The sequence below is a fragment of the Hevea brasiliensis genome, chromosome 2 (assembly GCF_030052815.1).
Source record: "Hevea brasiliensis isolate MT/VB/25A 57/8 chromosome 2, ASM3005281v1, whole genome shotgun sequence".
Classification (NCBI taxonomy): domain Eukaryota; kingdom Viridiplantae; phylum Streptophyta; class Magnoliopsida; order Malpighiales; family Euphorbiaceae; genus Hevea; species Hevea brasiliensis.
In genome coordinates, this window is record NC_079494.1 from 110890775 (window position 1) to 110906113 (window position 15339).

Sequence of the window (15339 nt, forward strand, 5' to 3'; positions counted from 1 at the left end):
GATTAAGAGAGCTGTATAGGGGATCAGCTCTCATATATGTATCGCTTGACAGTGTTGGGTGTGTGAGTGCTCCAAATTGCCTTTTTACTGTTATAATATGAAAATTATGACGATGTTGCATTTCACTCCACAGGGTGCATTAGCTTTATATAGTTATAGAGATTATGATTAAAATTGGTATTTTACTCTTTGAGTTGAACGCTCACTCCTGTTCATCTATTTTTCCAGGCTACAGGAGGATTATTTATTGTGGCTAATCTGCCCTTCTTCTTCGCAGGTCCATTAATAGTAATTAATGTATTTTGTACAATTGAATTAAATTTTAGACTCCGTATATGTTAGAAGCACTTATTTTTATTTTGGGCCTGTATTATAACAGTTATATTGGATCTGTAAAATTATTAACTGTATGCATGATGGGATTTGGATGAGGGAGCTGAGCTCCTATTTGAGTTATGACATTTTGATTATGCGGAGGATGAGCTGAGCTCCCCAATTTATTATATATTGTGTTTATAGGTCGAGCGAGTTAAAAATTCCCCATTGAATGGTCCATTTTATGATCGGACTCTGTCTGGTTGAATTCTTGAAATTGGGTCCAAATGGGCCTTAGAGTTGGGTTGAGGAATAGTTAGACTTACTACGGGCCTCGACGGCTTTAGGTTAGCCCAGGTCCTAGTACCGGTCCGGCCCATAGGTTGGGTCGTGACAAGAAATTTAAAGAAATTTTGTTCTATTCTATATATAAGCCTCCATATCTCAAACATCACTACCAACTAAATCAAAATTATTATTTCCATTTAGCCATCATCATTGAGTCCCACTAAACAATCGATTGAAGTTAAATCATAAAACCTTCCATTCAACAAGCATTCAAGAACCGGTCTGAAAACTTGGCAATACTTTCCAAAATCGGAAGGGGTAGAGAAGTGGAGAAAGCGAGAGGAGACAACGATATGTTCTGAAAATTTTATATATTTTTTTTTTCAATTTTTTTATGTGGAATTTATTTACTAACGCATTAAATGTTTAATAATAAAAGTTATCAAAATTAGATGACATCACTGATTTATCATTTTTTTTAGGGCAACAGGCATAAATATTTATTTATAACAAAAAAAATTATGTCCTCTTTTTAAAAAAAAGAAAAAAAATATATAATAGTAAATTATGCTTTGCCTTACATTAAATTTTATTGAGATATGTTAAGGTCAAATATACCATTTCACAATTGAATTTTATCAAACAAATTTATGACGCTATGAACTTTTAAAACGTCTCATAACACATTTCAATTCCTATAAATATTTCATGATACAATTTAATTCTTATAAAATGAAAATAAAATACCCTTTCAGATCCTGATCAGTAAACTGTTATATCATTGAAAGATATCTCAATTTCAATTTATAAGATTTACGTTATATTATAGGACATTTACAGAAATTAATATATATCATGAGACGTTTTAAAAGTTTATGGTATCATGAGATTTTTCTGGTAAAACTCAAAAGTAAACTTATATATGCGGCCATATATTAATGTAATAAGTTATATATCAGATCCGACTGAGAAAACTCATTTGTGCTTGCACAACAATATTGAGCATTAAAGATACATGAAAATTTGCCTAATGTAATTGAGCAACACATTTAATTATGTTATTACATATGCTTTAATAGCAATCATATTGGGGTTTTAGTTTTTTTAAATCGGTACAAATATGCATTCATTAAAATTCATATAATATTTCATCTTTACAGAAATTAAAATTTTAATGATAAATTATATAAAAAGCTGTCTTAAATGAATACAAATTGTATTTAATCAACTGTAAATTATAATTTTCCATATAAATAGTGCGCATTAAATAAACTGCACATATTTGCATCATTAGAAAAACTGTTAAGGTTTTTATTCAAAGTAGAACACAACTATTCCTCTCGTGGAGTTTCTAATATTAATTACCATTTATTTAATAAATAAATAAGGTTAGAATTGAATACATACTTTCCGTTTAAACGGTGAAAATTATTTTTATAAATAAAAGTATCATTTTAAATGTTATTAAAAAAATAAAAAAATTATTTTTTTATTTTAATATTTTTATAATTTAAATTTATTAAATTTAATTTTAAATTATTTTTTAATATTTTTTAATTAATATATTTAAAAAAATAATTTTTTAATAATAATTCTAATAATAATATTAAATAAGCTATTTAAAGAATTATTTTATTTAAATTCAATTTATTATAATTTTAAAATATAAAATAAAATTCACTTAAATACCCATGACTTTTACGAATTTAATATATTAATTTAATAATATATATTAATTTCCCATATTTTGGTTATTCAATGTTCAAATTTCTAGTTATTAAAAAAAAATAGTCCAAATTTCTAGAAACTCCAGAAAAATGACCACCTGGGCATTACATATGAACCGTCTCTGCACAGTAATTATTGTCTTTGAAATTTCTAACAAAAATAATTTACCAACAACATTGTCAATGTGCCTACCAGCTGAAGGTAAATTCTCCATAATTTACCAACCAACCTTCATTTCTGTTTTGCCACGTCACAGCCTCTCTAAAATTGCCATGTCATTTGCTGGCCCTTCATCGTACGGACGTGGCATGAGAGGGCATGAGCCCCTCTCCAATTCCCAAATATATACTCCCTCGCTTCATTCACCAAACCTCCCCCATGTGTGATCCAAACCCTTTCCTTTCACCTGCATCTCTCTGTGTTCCTCTCACTTTCCTGAATCATCACAACCCCGATATTCTCAACCTATATCTCGGTCGGCAGGTAACACCCCCTCCCGATATATCGGAGGCTCAAGACACGCCGGCCAAGCTGAATTATACTGACATATTATAAACAACATTAGCTCAACTTGCCAGTGATGCCGATGGCGGCCGGGATAGCATCGCCTACGGATCGAGCTCCACCAGTGGGGCCCACAATGGTGCCCGTACAAACGCCGCCGATGATGGTGGCTGACGCGTTCGCCAAGGACGCGATTCTCGCCTGGTTTCGAGGGGAATTCGCGGCAGCAAACGCCGTAATCGATGCGCTCTGCAGTCACCTGGCGCAGCTCAGCGGAGGACCAGGATCCGAGTACGAGGAGGTATTCGCCGCTATTCATCGGAGGAGGCTGAACTGGATCCCCGTGCTCCAGATGCAGAAATATCACTCGATTGCTGACGTTGCAGCGGAACTAAAGCGAGTGGCAGAGAGGAAATTGAATGAAAAGAATGGTGAAAGTGAAAATAAGAGTGAGGTGGTGTTGAAGGAGTTGTGTTTGGTCGAGGAAAAGAAAGTTGGAGAAAAAGCGACGGAAAACATAGAATACGGTGTAGATGAAGGTGGAGATGGCGGCGAGATTGTGGAAGAGGAGGATTCGCCAGATAGCGATATTACTGATACAGGTAAGTATAATCTTTCATCTTCAAAATTATGACTTCTCATAAAGCAGCTTGCTTTTTGTCTTCTCAAATTTAGTTGGAATGCGAATTTTAATTAGACAAGTACCGAATAGGCTGTTGATGATTTTGTGTTTGTTCTTGGTATTCGTGACGACGGACTGCTCACAAGGAAACGTGCTGCAATTCAACTAAATCATGTACCTGAATTTCTAAAAAAAATTTCATTGTTTCGTCACCAAAAATTTCTTTTTTTTTTTTGAAGGAAAACCATTGGAATAAAAAACTAATTTGTTTCCTCCGTTTTCCCAGGAATCAAACAGAAATATATATTTTTTTTCTATCAGATCCGAGATTCAAACGCCCTATTGCAGTTTTCTCCGAATTTGAATTCAACGCACAATTAGATGCACAGATAGACGCCGTTTTGATTGATAATGAGTTTGTTTTCAAAAGGCGTCTCCAGAAATCCAGAATTTCAGGACTTTTTTTTTTAATTTTTTTAGAATATATTTTAACTCACTTCCTTATGTTAAAGAAAAATTTTTTTCTACAGTGTGATTAAAAATTACTGCTTTTTACCATAAAAGCAATCTTTTTTTTTTTAAGGAAAAAGAAAGGCAATCCAAAATTAATAATATGTTGCGGTTGATATTATATCGAGGTTTTAGAAGGGTTTGAGTGTTTCGAGGTGGTGAAAGACTTGTCTGCATCCGGTGATACAGTTAGTTAGAGCAACAGCGAATACACTTGCGTTCGACGCAACCACGTGGAGAAGTCTGCAATGATTTTATTACAGGCGTCGTGTTATGTTAACCGTCGATCTGTAGTTTGACGTCATGGCTGCGATTTAGACGTTCCACGTGGGATGAGTTGTTCAGCTTTGACAAACTTTAGGGGTTCCTAATCCCAAAGTTATTTATATGGGACTCGTTGTGGGTGGTGTCTTTTGACTGGGCCGAATTGCCGGGTCAACTCAGTAGTCGTTGGGTGGACCTTCCAATGAGGCTGGACAAAATGAGTAACTGGTTGTGTTTGGGGTGGCCGATTCAAGATACGAATCTTGTATTGAGCGGAAAGCTGAGAAGCCTTTTCCTTTATGTACATTTGTTGGGCTCAGGGGTAAAAATTTGACACTTGACAGTGACAGCTTTGTCACAAATAGGACAAATATTTCCAACGGGCAGGGAAGGAAATGAGGCAGCTGCTGCTGACTGGTAAGAGATGTGACACCAAATTGGCAAATTAGTACGGTGGCGATGATAATGAGAAAATGATGAAAAAGTATGACTCAAGCTGGTACCAAAATAAAATCTATAATAGTTAAATTAAATATTTATAATTAAATTTATATATTATATATATATTTTTTTAATTAATTTTATATATATTTTAATATAAATATTTAATATAATAATTATTAAAGTCATTCTTATTTCGAGCTTATTTAGATAGTGCCACAAGTAAAATAATTATTAATAATATAATAAATTTGAATTTAAATTCCAAATGCAATTCGCATGGGTGATGGTATTCAGAATTATTAGTTGACTGTATTGATTCCTGTGTACTGTACTACTGTTTTATATGTCCAAAAATTTTCAGAATTAATCAGTCCATTATGTTATTAGGAAACTTAGAACAGCCTAACAATATACAGTGTGTTTATCTTGATCTTCATTGGAGATAACGTTTGTGTTATTTATAATATATTGTAATGACAGCCTTTATACGTAGAAGATGAAAAAGAAAAAAGTAGAAATCAATATCAATTTAATGATATTCAGTGCCTTAAACTTTTTCCAAGGAAAATATGATCTTGAATGATACATGAAATTTCGTTGAGACAGTTAGATTGGTGTGCTCCATTTTAATTAGATACTTTTGATTTCTAGAATGTCGGTAATTTTTTTTTATGTTGCTTTCCTCCAAGAATGGGACCTTGTGGTATCTTTCTTTTCAACTGATTGTAGTTTTGGGTTATTAATCAAATAATACAAGAATTCTTTCTCCCTAAACTCTCTCCTCTCTCGATCTCTCTGTTTCTTCCTTTCTTCTTCTTCTTCTTCTTCTTCTTCTTCTTCTTTTCCTCCTCCTCCCATTTCTTCTATTGTTTCCCCCCTTTACCCCGTTCTTCTATTGGTTGTGCTCAGTCCACAACATTAGCCATGTTAATTGTGTGATTGATGGTCTTAATTTGGATCCTATATCAAGGAATAAATGGCGGCTTCATTTCATTTTCTTATTTTGGGAATGCAGGATCTCAAGAAGTGCAGCCCACTAGTCAGAGCATTGACATTTGTTCCAACCATGAAGACTGCAATCTGCGTCGTGATCAAATCAAGTTGACAAAAGGTTTCTCAGCCAAGGAACAAGTGAAAGGGCACATGGCGAGTTCTTTAATTCAAAATTTTAAAACCTTATTTCCTTAAAGAAGATGGAATTCAGAGAGTAGATATCCCTATAGTTTATGCTGTTAAAAAAGCAGCCAGCTGTTACTGATTGAGAGATATTACAACTGGCAGGTGAATGTTGTTAAAGGTTTAAAGTTATATGAGGACGTTTTCACTGATTCTGAGCTATCTAAGTTGACTGACTTCGTTAATGAACTCCGAGTTGCTGGTCAGAATGGAGAACTTGCAGGTGACTTTTCTCTTTGTTCTATTTTTATGATTGACCCCCCATTGAAATTTGATATGATTCCCTTTTATCTTTGTTCTAATATGACTATGGTCAGCCATCCATTTTACCACCCTGATCAAATTTAGCTGCATTCATTTTTCCTCAAGACATGTTGAGTTACTAAAACCTTCATCCCAGTTCAATTTTAAACAGAGAACCTAGAGACGGTCTGATTAACTAGCAAGTCTGGGAGAATAGACTGGTGAAGCAAAGCCTTGGGGTATCCTTTATGTTCTAAAGTTGCTCTAAATTCAGTTTCACTAATTTCTAGAACAGGAAATTGATTTTTTTAAACATCTTTCGTTTCATTCTCATTTGTTTTAGTTGTTACGATATTTATCTTAATTGTCGATACAAAGGATTTGGGAATATGGGAGTGTCATGGTAATAGCGTGAATATAGAATATAGAACAATAGAAAAGAATGTGAATTATACTAGAAAGATTAGATCTTTAGAAATAAATGAAGCACTTAAGATAATGAAAGTGGGTAAAGCCTGTGGACCCGATGGAATAACAATTGAAATGTGGAAGTGTTTGGGAGATATGGTAGTGACATGGTTAACTAAATTATTTAATAAGATTCTGAACTCAAAGAAAATGACTGATGAATGGAGGAGGAGTATTTTAATACCTATTTTTTAAAATAAGGGAGACATACAAAATTGCTCAAATTATAGAGGAATTAAACTCATGAGCCATACTATAAAGTTGTAGGAGAGAGTTGTAGAGCATCGACTACGTCATGATACTTCTATCTCTCTCAATCAATTTGGCTTCATGCCCGGTCGTTTAATTATGGAAGCGATCTTTCTCATTAAAAGCTTGATGAAGAAATATAGAGATGTGAAGAAAGATCTACACATGGTTTTTATTGATTTGGAGAATACTTATGATAGTGTTCCAAGAGATGTTTTATGAAATGTGTTAGAACAAAAGAGAGTATCTCTTAGTTACATACAAGTGTTGAAAGATATGTATGAAGGAGCAACTACTATTGTGCGCACAGTTGGAGGAGACACAAGAGATTTTCCGATCTCAATTGGATTACATCAAGGATCAGCTATAAGCCCTTACCTTTTTACATTAGTTTTAGATGAATTGACGAAACATGTATAAGAGAATATTCCTTGGTACATGATGTTTACAGATGGTATTGTTCTAATAGATGAGACGCGAGAAGGAGTCAATAGAAAGCTAGAGCTTTCGAGAAGTACTCTAGAGTCAAAGGGCTTTAAGTTAAGTTGAACGAAGATAGAATACATGTATTGCAAGTTCAGTGAAGGCCAAACTGGTGATAGAGAATGAGTTAGTTTGGATGGAGTAGTACTGTCCCAAAGTAATCACTTTAATATCTCGGCTCAGTCCTTCAAGTAGATGAGGGATGTGAGGAGGATGTTAGTCATAGGATTAAAACCGGATAGTTAAAGTGGAGACGTACCACGGGAGTTTTATGTGATCGCAAGATTCCCAATAAATTGAAAGGAAAATTTTACCGTATAGCCATGCGACCGGCCATGTTATATGGTAGTGAGTGTTGGGCACTGAAGAAGTCGTATGTGTCTAAGATAAAAGTTGCAGAGATGAGAATGTTAAGGTGGATGAGTGGCCATACTAGACTAGATAAAGTCCGTAATGAGAGTATTAGAGAAAAGGTAGGAGTGGTGCCAATTGAGGATAAATTGAGAGGAGGGAGATTGAGGTGGTTTGGTCATGTGAAGCGTAGACATACGGAGGCTCCAGTTAGACAAGCAGAACACATTAGGTTAGAGGATAGAAAGAAAAAAAAGAGTAGACCTAAATTGACTTGAAGGAGAGTAGTACAACATGACCCAGAAGCATTATACATTTCTAAGGATTTAACCCAAAATCGTTTAGGGTGAAGAAAGCGAATTCATATAGCTGACCCCAAATTTTTGGAATAAAAGTTTAGTTGAGTTGAGTTGAGTTGTCGATTCAAAGGATTTGAAGGCACTGTCAACACAGTTGCAACATTTCCGTTACTGAATTTCGCTTTCCTCTTTTGTTCTTTCCTTCTTAATATGCTGTTTGTTTAAAGTCCAATTTTAGTGTGAAAAAAGTCTGTGTCTTTGCTGTCAAAACTTTTTTGTTCATGAAAACTAAATGGATCTTCTTGAATGTTGAATGTAGGGGAGACTTTTATTTTATTCAACAAGCAGATGAAGGGAAACAAGAGAGAGCTGATTCAGCTCGGTGTTCCAATCTTTGGACATATAACGGAGGAAGCTACAAGCAACAACCAAACAAGTAAGCATCATCTTACCATACCTACGTTCTACTCTCTCACATTTATGATTAGTTTGGAAAAAAAAATCAAGGCATTTCACAATTGTTCAATTTTATCAGGTAATATAGAACCAATTCCAGCACTTCTCCTAGGTGTCATCAATCATCTGGTTCAGTGGCAACTAATACCAGAATATAAAAAACCAAATGGTTGTATCATTCATTTCTTTGATGAGGTATTTTGTGTTCTATAAATCGTTGTTTTTCCTCTTTATTGGTAACTAGATGGAGCAATGCATGTATAGGAGAATACATTATGCTATAAGCTTTTTGGATCTGTAACTTTATTTGCTGAGAAAATAAGAGAGGATGGTAACAAATGGACATTATTTTAAATGCAGGATGAATATTCACAGCCTTTTCAGAAGCCACCCCATTTGGAGCAACCAGTCTCTACTCTTCTCCTGTCTGAATCAACAATGGCTTTTGGACGTGCTCTTGTGAGTGACAATGATGGGAATTATAGAGGTCCACTTATGCTTTCATTGAAAGAAGGGTACACACTTAAAGTTTCTTTAAATTGTATTTACACATATATCTGTTTCATTACCCTGAAGTTATAATGCTGGATTGAATAGAAAACTATAGAAATAAGGAATTGCATAAATGATGAAATAGTTATATAAACAAATTCAACTCCAAAAATTAATTGTAGATGAACTTATGTGAAAGCAGTAACATCCCATAATCTTTTTGTGGTTATAGACTTCTAATGTCTGGTGATAACACTCTTCATTTCTTGATGTGAATGGAGGGTTTAAACTAGCATTTGCATCCACTTCATTATCTGCAACTGGCGTTGGTAACCTCCATCAAAGCTGTTTGACTGGAATTCTGGAAGTTTCTCATTTAAGGGAGTGACCAAGTGACTCTCTACTACCACTTCTAGGTACTGATTGGCAATGACTACAAGAAGCAACAGATAAATCTTGTAACTAGGCTGAGTTTAACTTCCCGAAAGTAATTAAATGATGTCTAATTACATGTCACCATGCCACCTGTGGTCTTTTATTTTATTTTTTTCCGTAAGGCCTGCATCTTGCATTAACTCTGCTCATTTTGTGACAACAAATAGGGAAACAGAGGCGTTAAAGTGTATCTTGCTGCAACCATAAATATAGATTGTGTACTTGAAATAAATCTCACTGAAAGTTTCTTAAAAATTTATCATTTGCCAACGTTCTATTTTCCCATGCAATTACTAGTGGACGAGTTGGCTTATGTCTTGATTTCGGTAATCTTGTAGGTCCCTTTTAGTAATGAGGGGAAACAGTTCTGACATGGCAAGACATGTAATGTGCCCATCTCCAAACAAAAGGGTCAGCATCACATTCTTCAAAGTGCGCCCTGATGCCAGTCAAGGCCAGTCCCCACCAACTAACCCAGTGGCTGGTGCCATGACCCTGTGGCAACCCAACATGCCAGGGCCATATGCAATGCCTAATGGAGCTCTTGGAGGGTACGAGGCAGTGGATACGATGACCAAATGGGGAGTCCTTCGTACCCCGGTGGTCATGCTAGCTCCAGTGCCCCCTATGGTGTTAAGTCCAAAAAGGATCTCTGGTGGGGGTACTGGGGTTTTCTTGCCCTGGACTGTAGGATCAAGAAAGCATGCAAAGCATCTACCACCTCGGGCCCAAAAAGGGCGGCTTCTCAAATTATCTTCTATTGAAACAGATTCAACGGAATCTGCATCTGAAACAGGTGTCAGTGTCGAAGGAAAATAGGCAGGATAGCATGCAGCAGCCTTGAGGCCTAAGCAGCATAAGTCAACAATGGGTATCAATCGTGCACTTGTTGCTAAAGGAGCTTGTCATTGTACAAACGAGGTCTGAAGGGCTGCCAAACAAGCTTGTTATTTCGATTCAGTACTCCCTTTTCTCCTCCATAAGATCGAGTTCTAGAGTTGGTCAGTACACAATTCTCTGATGCCAATCATGTCATGTCGGGTTTTAGGGGTAGTTAAGCTTTAAGTCTGCAGAGTGTGAATTAGCTCTTGTAGAGGGCAGAATTTTGTATTTAAGAGTGACTCCCTTTTAATCTTTTTCATAGACAAATGATCTGCTCTCATATTGAATGTCTTTGATTCCCTATTTCTTTTTCAGGAGGATATGCGAATCTGCATGACATATCCGGCTGTTATCTTAATCACATCATCACAACACAGAACATGATCGTGCAGCCGGAAGTTCGTATTTATTTGAACTACCTCATATATTTGAAAGTAGTACCATCTTTATTCACGATGAAGGTTTTCAGACCTCATCTGATTTGAAAATCGGTGAAAAGAATACTATTCAATAAAATATAGAACCAGTAAACTGCAATATTCTATTATATAAAAGATGACAAAAAAAAAAACTACATTCTACTGCAGCTGTATGACCTAAGACCAGATTGATGAGTCACTGATTATCCTACCAGATTACTGAATTTCATAATTCCAGTTTTTTAAAGGTAATTCGAATTTGCCATAGGTCCTATTGAACCGATCGGCTCTAGCAACAATTTTTGAACATGGTTCTTATTTTGCCTATTGAAAAATTTCCGTGGAGCAGTCTAGCAGCTGTTTGTGGTCTTGAAGGTAAAGTACAGTAGCTGTTGGATGCCATCTATCGGCAGAAAGATGCTGTAATTTGCAGAAGACCCCTTTCCTTCTTTAGGCATCGAATTGGATTCAGTTCTTCCCTAACAATGTTCCACGAGCTTAAACATAGCATTTTTAAACAAGTTAGATTAGAGGATTCACACTCAACTCTTGAAAATTCTACAGCAATTCACCAGAATTCTGTTTTGATGCCTCTAGAGACCACTTTAGTAGAGAAGAGGCCAGTAGAGTAGCAGGCTTGTACTTGGCATAGCAATTCTTCTTCTTCTTAAATTACATTGCAAATCATCTTAGTATCTTATTCCAACCAGAATTTGCTTTATAATCTCTGGAGAACCTGGCAGCGATGGTCCAAACACCTATTGAGTTAAAGCTTCAACTCCTCTGCTCCATTCTTGGATTGCCCATATCAATCGCTTGAGGTAAGAAAAATAAATAAAATAAAGCAAATTAAAAAAAGCTGTCAATCCAAATCATCCAGAACATTCCTCTCAGTGAGAGAACGGCCTCCTTCCTCCCCAGAATAGAATTATCACAACCACCACCATGAAAATTTTGCAAGAATGGTTTGAAAGGCCTTTGAAATATGTAGGGTGAGTAATCCACCATCATTGCAATAAGCTTGAGCACAAAAGAGTAAAGATAGTAACTAGTTATCTGATTTTATTAGATCTTTTGTTGGCAGGGAATACATGCCATTCCCCAACAGAGGGTACATTGTCTTACCCATTCAACAGTTTCACATTTATGCCATCAAGCACAAGTCTCTCAAAAATGTTTATCACTGAGCTGAATCATTGGCCACATATATACAAGTTGCAACTCCTAGATCACAAATTCTCCCATCAGCACATTTGTTGAAATTGATTCTCAATGCAAGCAAGAAAGCAACTGTCCCAAATTCTGTATGAATCGCAGAAAATGCAATCTGCAAGAGCTCAAGTTATCATGACTGCCAATTGCTAGGCATAAATTAGAGAACAATCAAGCATAATTATACAAATACTCGATGCAATATAGATGTTTTTCAACTTCAAGTAACAATTGCAGACAACATTAGCACTTTCAAGGTACAAATTAACCAAAAAAAAAAAAAGAATGCCCCATGCTCTATATATAACACTTAGATAAACAAATATGGAGGTAAATCAGACAATGCAGTAAATTTTAAAGTTATAAACTCGACAATTGTTTCAAGCTTTTACTGGTTCATCATCATCTTCAATATCCCAACTTAAATCCTCCTCTTCTTCTGCAGCACTCAACCGCTTCCGCAGATCAATCTTGCTTGGACTTGAACTGTGACTCACTCTCTTCTCATCAATGCTGCTTAGATCCTCAATCTCATCCCACCCAAGATCTTCCTCCTCTGGCATTGATGGGTGGCTGGATATAACAGAAACATCACTATCTTTAGAAGATTCTCCATTGTCACCCTTCCCTTCTGATCCTCCTTTTTGATCAGATTTTGATACAGTCTCTTCTTCACTCTTCAACAAATCAACTTTCTCACTGGCTACATTCTCACCACCACTCGATACCTTCTCTCCCGCTGATTCCACAACAGAGATTTCCTCATCCTTCACCTTCACACCTTGTTCAGTCTCTCCGCTGCCCGAATTATTAATTTCATCACTCTTCACAATTTGCTCAGACTCTTTAAGATGCATATACTTCTCCTCGTCTTTTGTATTTTTTAAAGAATCTTTGTTTCCCAAATCATCATTTTCCTTCAAAGTGACATTCCTTTGATCTTCCTTTTCCTCCTCTTCATCATCATCAACATCCCAACTCAAGTCATCCTCTTCTGTCGAGATTGCTCTCTTCACAAGATTAGCCCTCACATCTTCAGCTTGCTTGAGCTTATAAAGCTTAAAAAAGTATCTACACCAAAATGTCTCATCATCAACACTATTTGGCACAACCCTTTTGTATATACTCTCCACAGCACCATTCTGCTCAAGCAAGCTTTCAACCTCCTCTCTCTTCTTCTCCAATACAAAACCTAATTTCCATTTCTTATAATCATCCAAATCCTCTGGCTCATCACAGTAGGTGCTCGCATCGCCTTGAATCGCCCGTACCTGAGCATCAAAACGACTATATGGTTTCGAATTCAAGCTCTGCTGACTAGTAATACTCCTGTCGTTATTATTATCAGATGAATCTGATTCATGATCGGCGGCGAGGATAGCCTCTTTGCCCTGGGAAATGATCTCCGCCGTATTTTTCAACACGGAACTTCCAAGCTCGTCAATGGCGTGACCCACGGTCTCTAGAGATCCATGAGCAACCTCGATTTCCTTCTTCAGACCCGACCCAAATTCCTTAAGATCGCGACGGTAGATTTCGATGACGGATTCAGATTTGGTTGTTAGGGTTCTGATGAGACCGCCAAAGCTCCACCCAGCACCTCCACTGCTGCTGCCAGCATCGTTAAGGTCAGGGTTAGGATTTTGCTGCTTAGGAGGGGAATTGGGATCTGAGTCCGATGGCGGCTGATTAGAGGAGGGATTGGAATCAGAATTAGGAGAATCTGGTTCGTCTCCGAATACCGACTTGAAGAAATTCATTGGGAATTTGAGAAAAATTGGCGACGGGAGTGAGTGGCTTCGGGGAATACTGAGAACCAAGCGCGCACCCAGAAGAGGAGGTCAATTTCTGGCTTTGACATATACGGTGTCGGTTAATGTTTGGCTTAAAATAGAAGATAAAGCATGACCTTGTTTCCGTTCAGTCTCCTTTCCAACTAAAATTGATTTATTATAATAAAAAACAACAATGCCTATTTGTTGGAATACTAAAAATATAATACTTTTTAATTTATTTAAATTTGAGATATAATTATAAAATACATTAAATAATAATAAAAAAATTAAAAATGGTATGTTAATAAATTAAAAATTTTTTTAATAAAAATTAGTAGAGCCGTATTTAATAATTTACGTTTTGGGATTATTGCTTATGGGAAAATTAAAGAATAATTTTATTAAAGAAAAAGGCAGCTATGATTACATATTTGGAATTACGAATGCTAGCTTAAGTAGAGAATTCCACTGCATAACGTCGACCATTAATAGTATCAAAGAACATCTCAATAATAACTTCGACACCAATCCATCGCCGTTATTGATGAAGCGTCTTCTTCATTCAGTTTTTCCGAATATGCCAATCCACTCAACGTGGAAAGAGCCTGGAATGAAATTTCATTCACCATTTTATATTTACCCATTTGGATTTTGGAGAGGACAATGGATTCCAACCCCTTTGGAAATTATTAAGATAAGTGAAGTGGTTTCAAATTGACTTTTTTTTTTTTTTTAAATACGAGGGTATTATTTTTTAGTGCATTAAGAATGTTCTATAATTTGCGGCTTTTAGAAGTTTTACCTCAAGCGTTACATACCGGCCCACATTGACGAATAAGATTATAGTTTCAAGCAAAGTAAAATTCCACCTCCCTTTGCTTATCCATGGTATCAAGTAGATTGTAGATATATATATATATATATATATATATATATATAGAAATCTGCCTATGATATTCTCTTGTTCTCTCTGCTTTTGCTTTCTGGACACTAAATTTTGGAGTAAGAAGGGAAAAGAATTCTCAAGGATAGAATAACGTATGCCCAATTCTAACACACCTCCTCCACCGATCCATTCTTTAATTTCAGCCATTTCCGCATTTCTTTTCCTGCAGTGCTTTTCAATTTTGACACAAAAAAAAAATGCAGGAAAAGGACCATCTTCATCATCCGGGGATTTGCCAGAGGATGTTCAACTTCATTACCGAGCTCATTTTTCCTAGCTTGAAGCGCATCACTGACCATGCCGCTTCTGTTCATGACCCTTTGGTGAATGGTGTGGGCTCTATGGATCAACACCAACAACCCAAAAGCCTTTCAAAACCCGAAGATGATTTTTCAGAGTCTGCAATTGAGATTCATTTCGAGCAAACTGAAGAAGATTTGGAGCACTGGACTCCTATTGACAAGCTTGGTTCTTCAGTCCATGGTGAGCAGTATGATCAGCCCCAATTCAAGAAAGGCAACAACATTTCTAGCTCTTCATCTGCAATTGCCCCGGCGAACGGCAATCTACCCTCTGACAAGTTTACAGGGAAGAGAAGTGAAGTCACCGAGCCGCCCCGGAAGAAGGAGCTCCAGCTCCCCATAGTTGATGTGAATGGTAATGGTAGCTCCCAACATCAAGTGACGAAGAGAGCTGATCAACCACCACAACAACAACAAAGAGGAGAGAGAAAGCCCAATTTGACAAGCTTGGCTCAAGGAAGAGGCCCGCAGAATGT

At 36.3% G+C, this 15339-nt stretch overlaps 2 protein-coding genes across 3 annotated transcripts; one reads left to right on the top strand and one right to left on the bottom strand.

Annotated features, from left to right (window-relative positions):
- The first annotated feature begins 2684 nt into the window (after positions 1 to 2684).
- Positions 2685 to 10476, top strand: LOC110665509 (RNA demethylase ALKBH10B). Of its 2 annotated transcripts, XM_021825674.2 has the most exons (7): positions 2687 to 3437; positions 5691 to 5821; positions 5957 to 6074; positions 8264 to 8380; positions 8480 to 8595; positions 8761 to 8915; positions 9666 to 10476. In XM_021825674.2, the coding sequence occupies exons 1-7, from the start codon at positions 2912 to 2914 to the stop codon at positions 10144 to 10146; spliced, it is 1644 nt and encodes a 547-aa protein (XP_021681366.2). In that variant the 5' UTR covers positions 2687 to 2911; the 3' UTR covers positions 10147 to 10476. The 2 variants fall into 2 exon arrangements, with proteins under 2 accessions (XP_057994439.1, XP_021681366.2); XM_058138456.1 differs by lacking the exons at positions 5691 to 5821; positions 5957 to 6074 and having other exon boundaries at positions 2685 to 3437.
- Positions 10477 to 12021: 1545 nt separating this feature from the next.
- Positions 12022 to 13718, bottom strand: LOC110665510 (protein DOS2). The gene has a single exon (XM_021825675.2). The coding sequence runs from the start codon at positions 13598 to 13600 to the stop codon at positions 12221 to 12223; it is 1380 nt and encodes a 459-aa protein (XP_021681367.2). The 5' UTR covers positions 13601 to 13718; the 3' UTR covers positions 12022 to 12220.
- Between the last annotated feature and the right edge of the window lie 1621 nt (positions 13719 to 15339).

Excerpts from the sequence above, each read along its gene's own strand:
- LOC110665509 (XM_021825674.2), top strand. The coding sequence starts at position 2,912 with ATGCCGATGGCGGCCGGGATAGCATCGCCTACGGATCGAGCTCCACCA. Across the intron at positions 5,822-5,956 it reads AACAAGTGAAAGGGCACATG|GTGAATGTTGTTAAAGGTTT; the intron begins GCGAGTTCTTTA and ends TACAACTGGCAG. Across the intron at positions 8,596-8,760 it reads TCATTCATTTCTTTGATGAG|GATGAATATTCACAGCCTTT; the intron begins GTATTTTGTGTT and ends TTTTAAATGCAG.
- LOC110665510 (XM_021825675.2), bottom strand. The coding sequence starts at position 13,600 with ATGAATTTCTTCAAGTCGGTATTCGGAGACGAACCAGATTCTCCTAAT.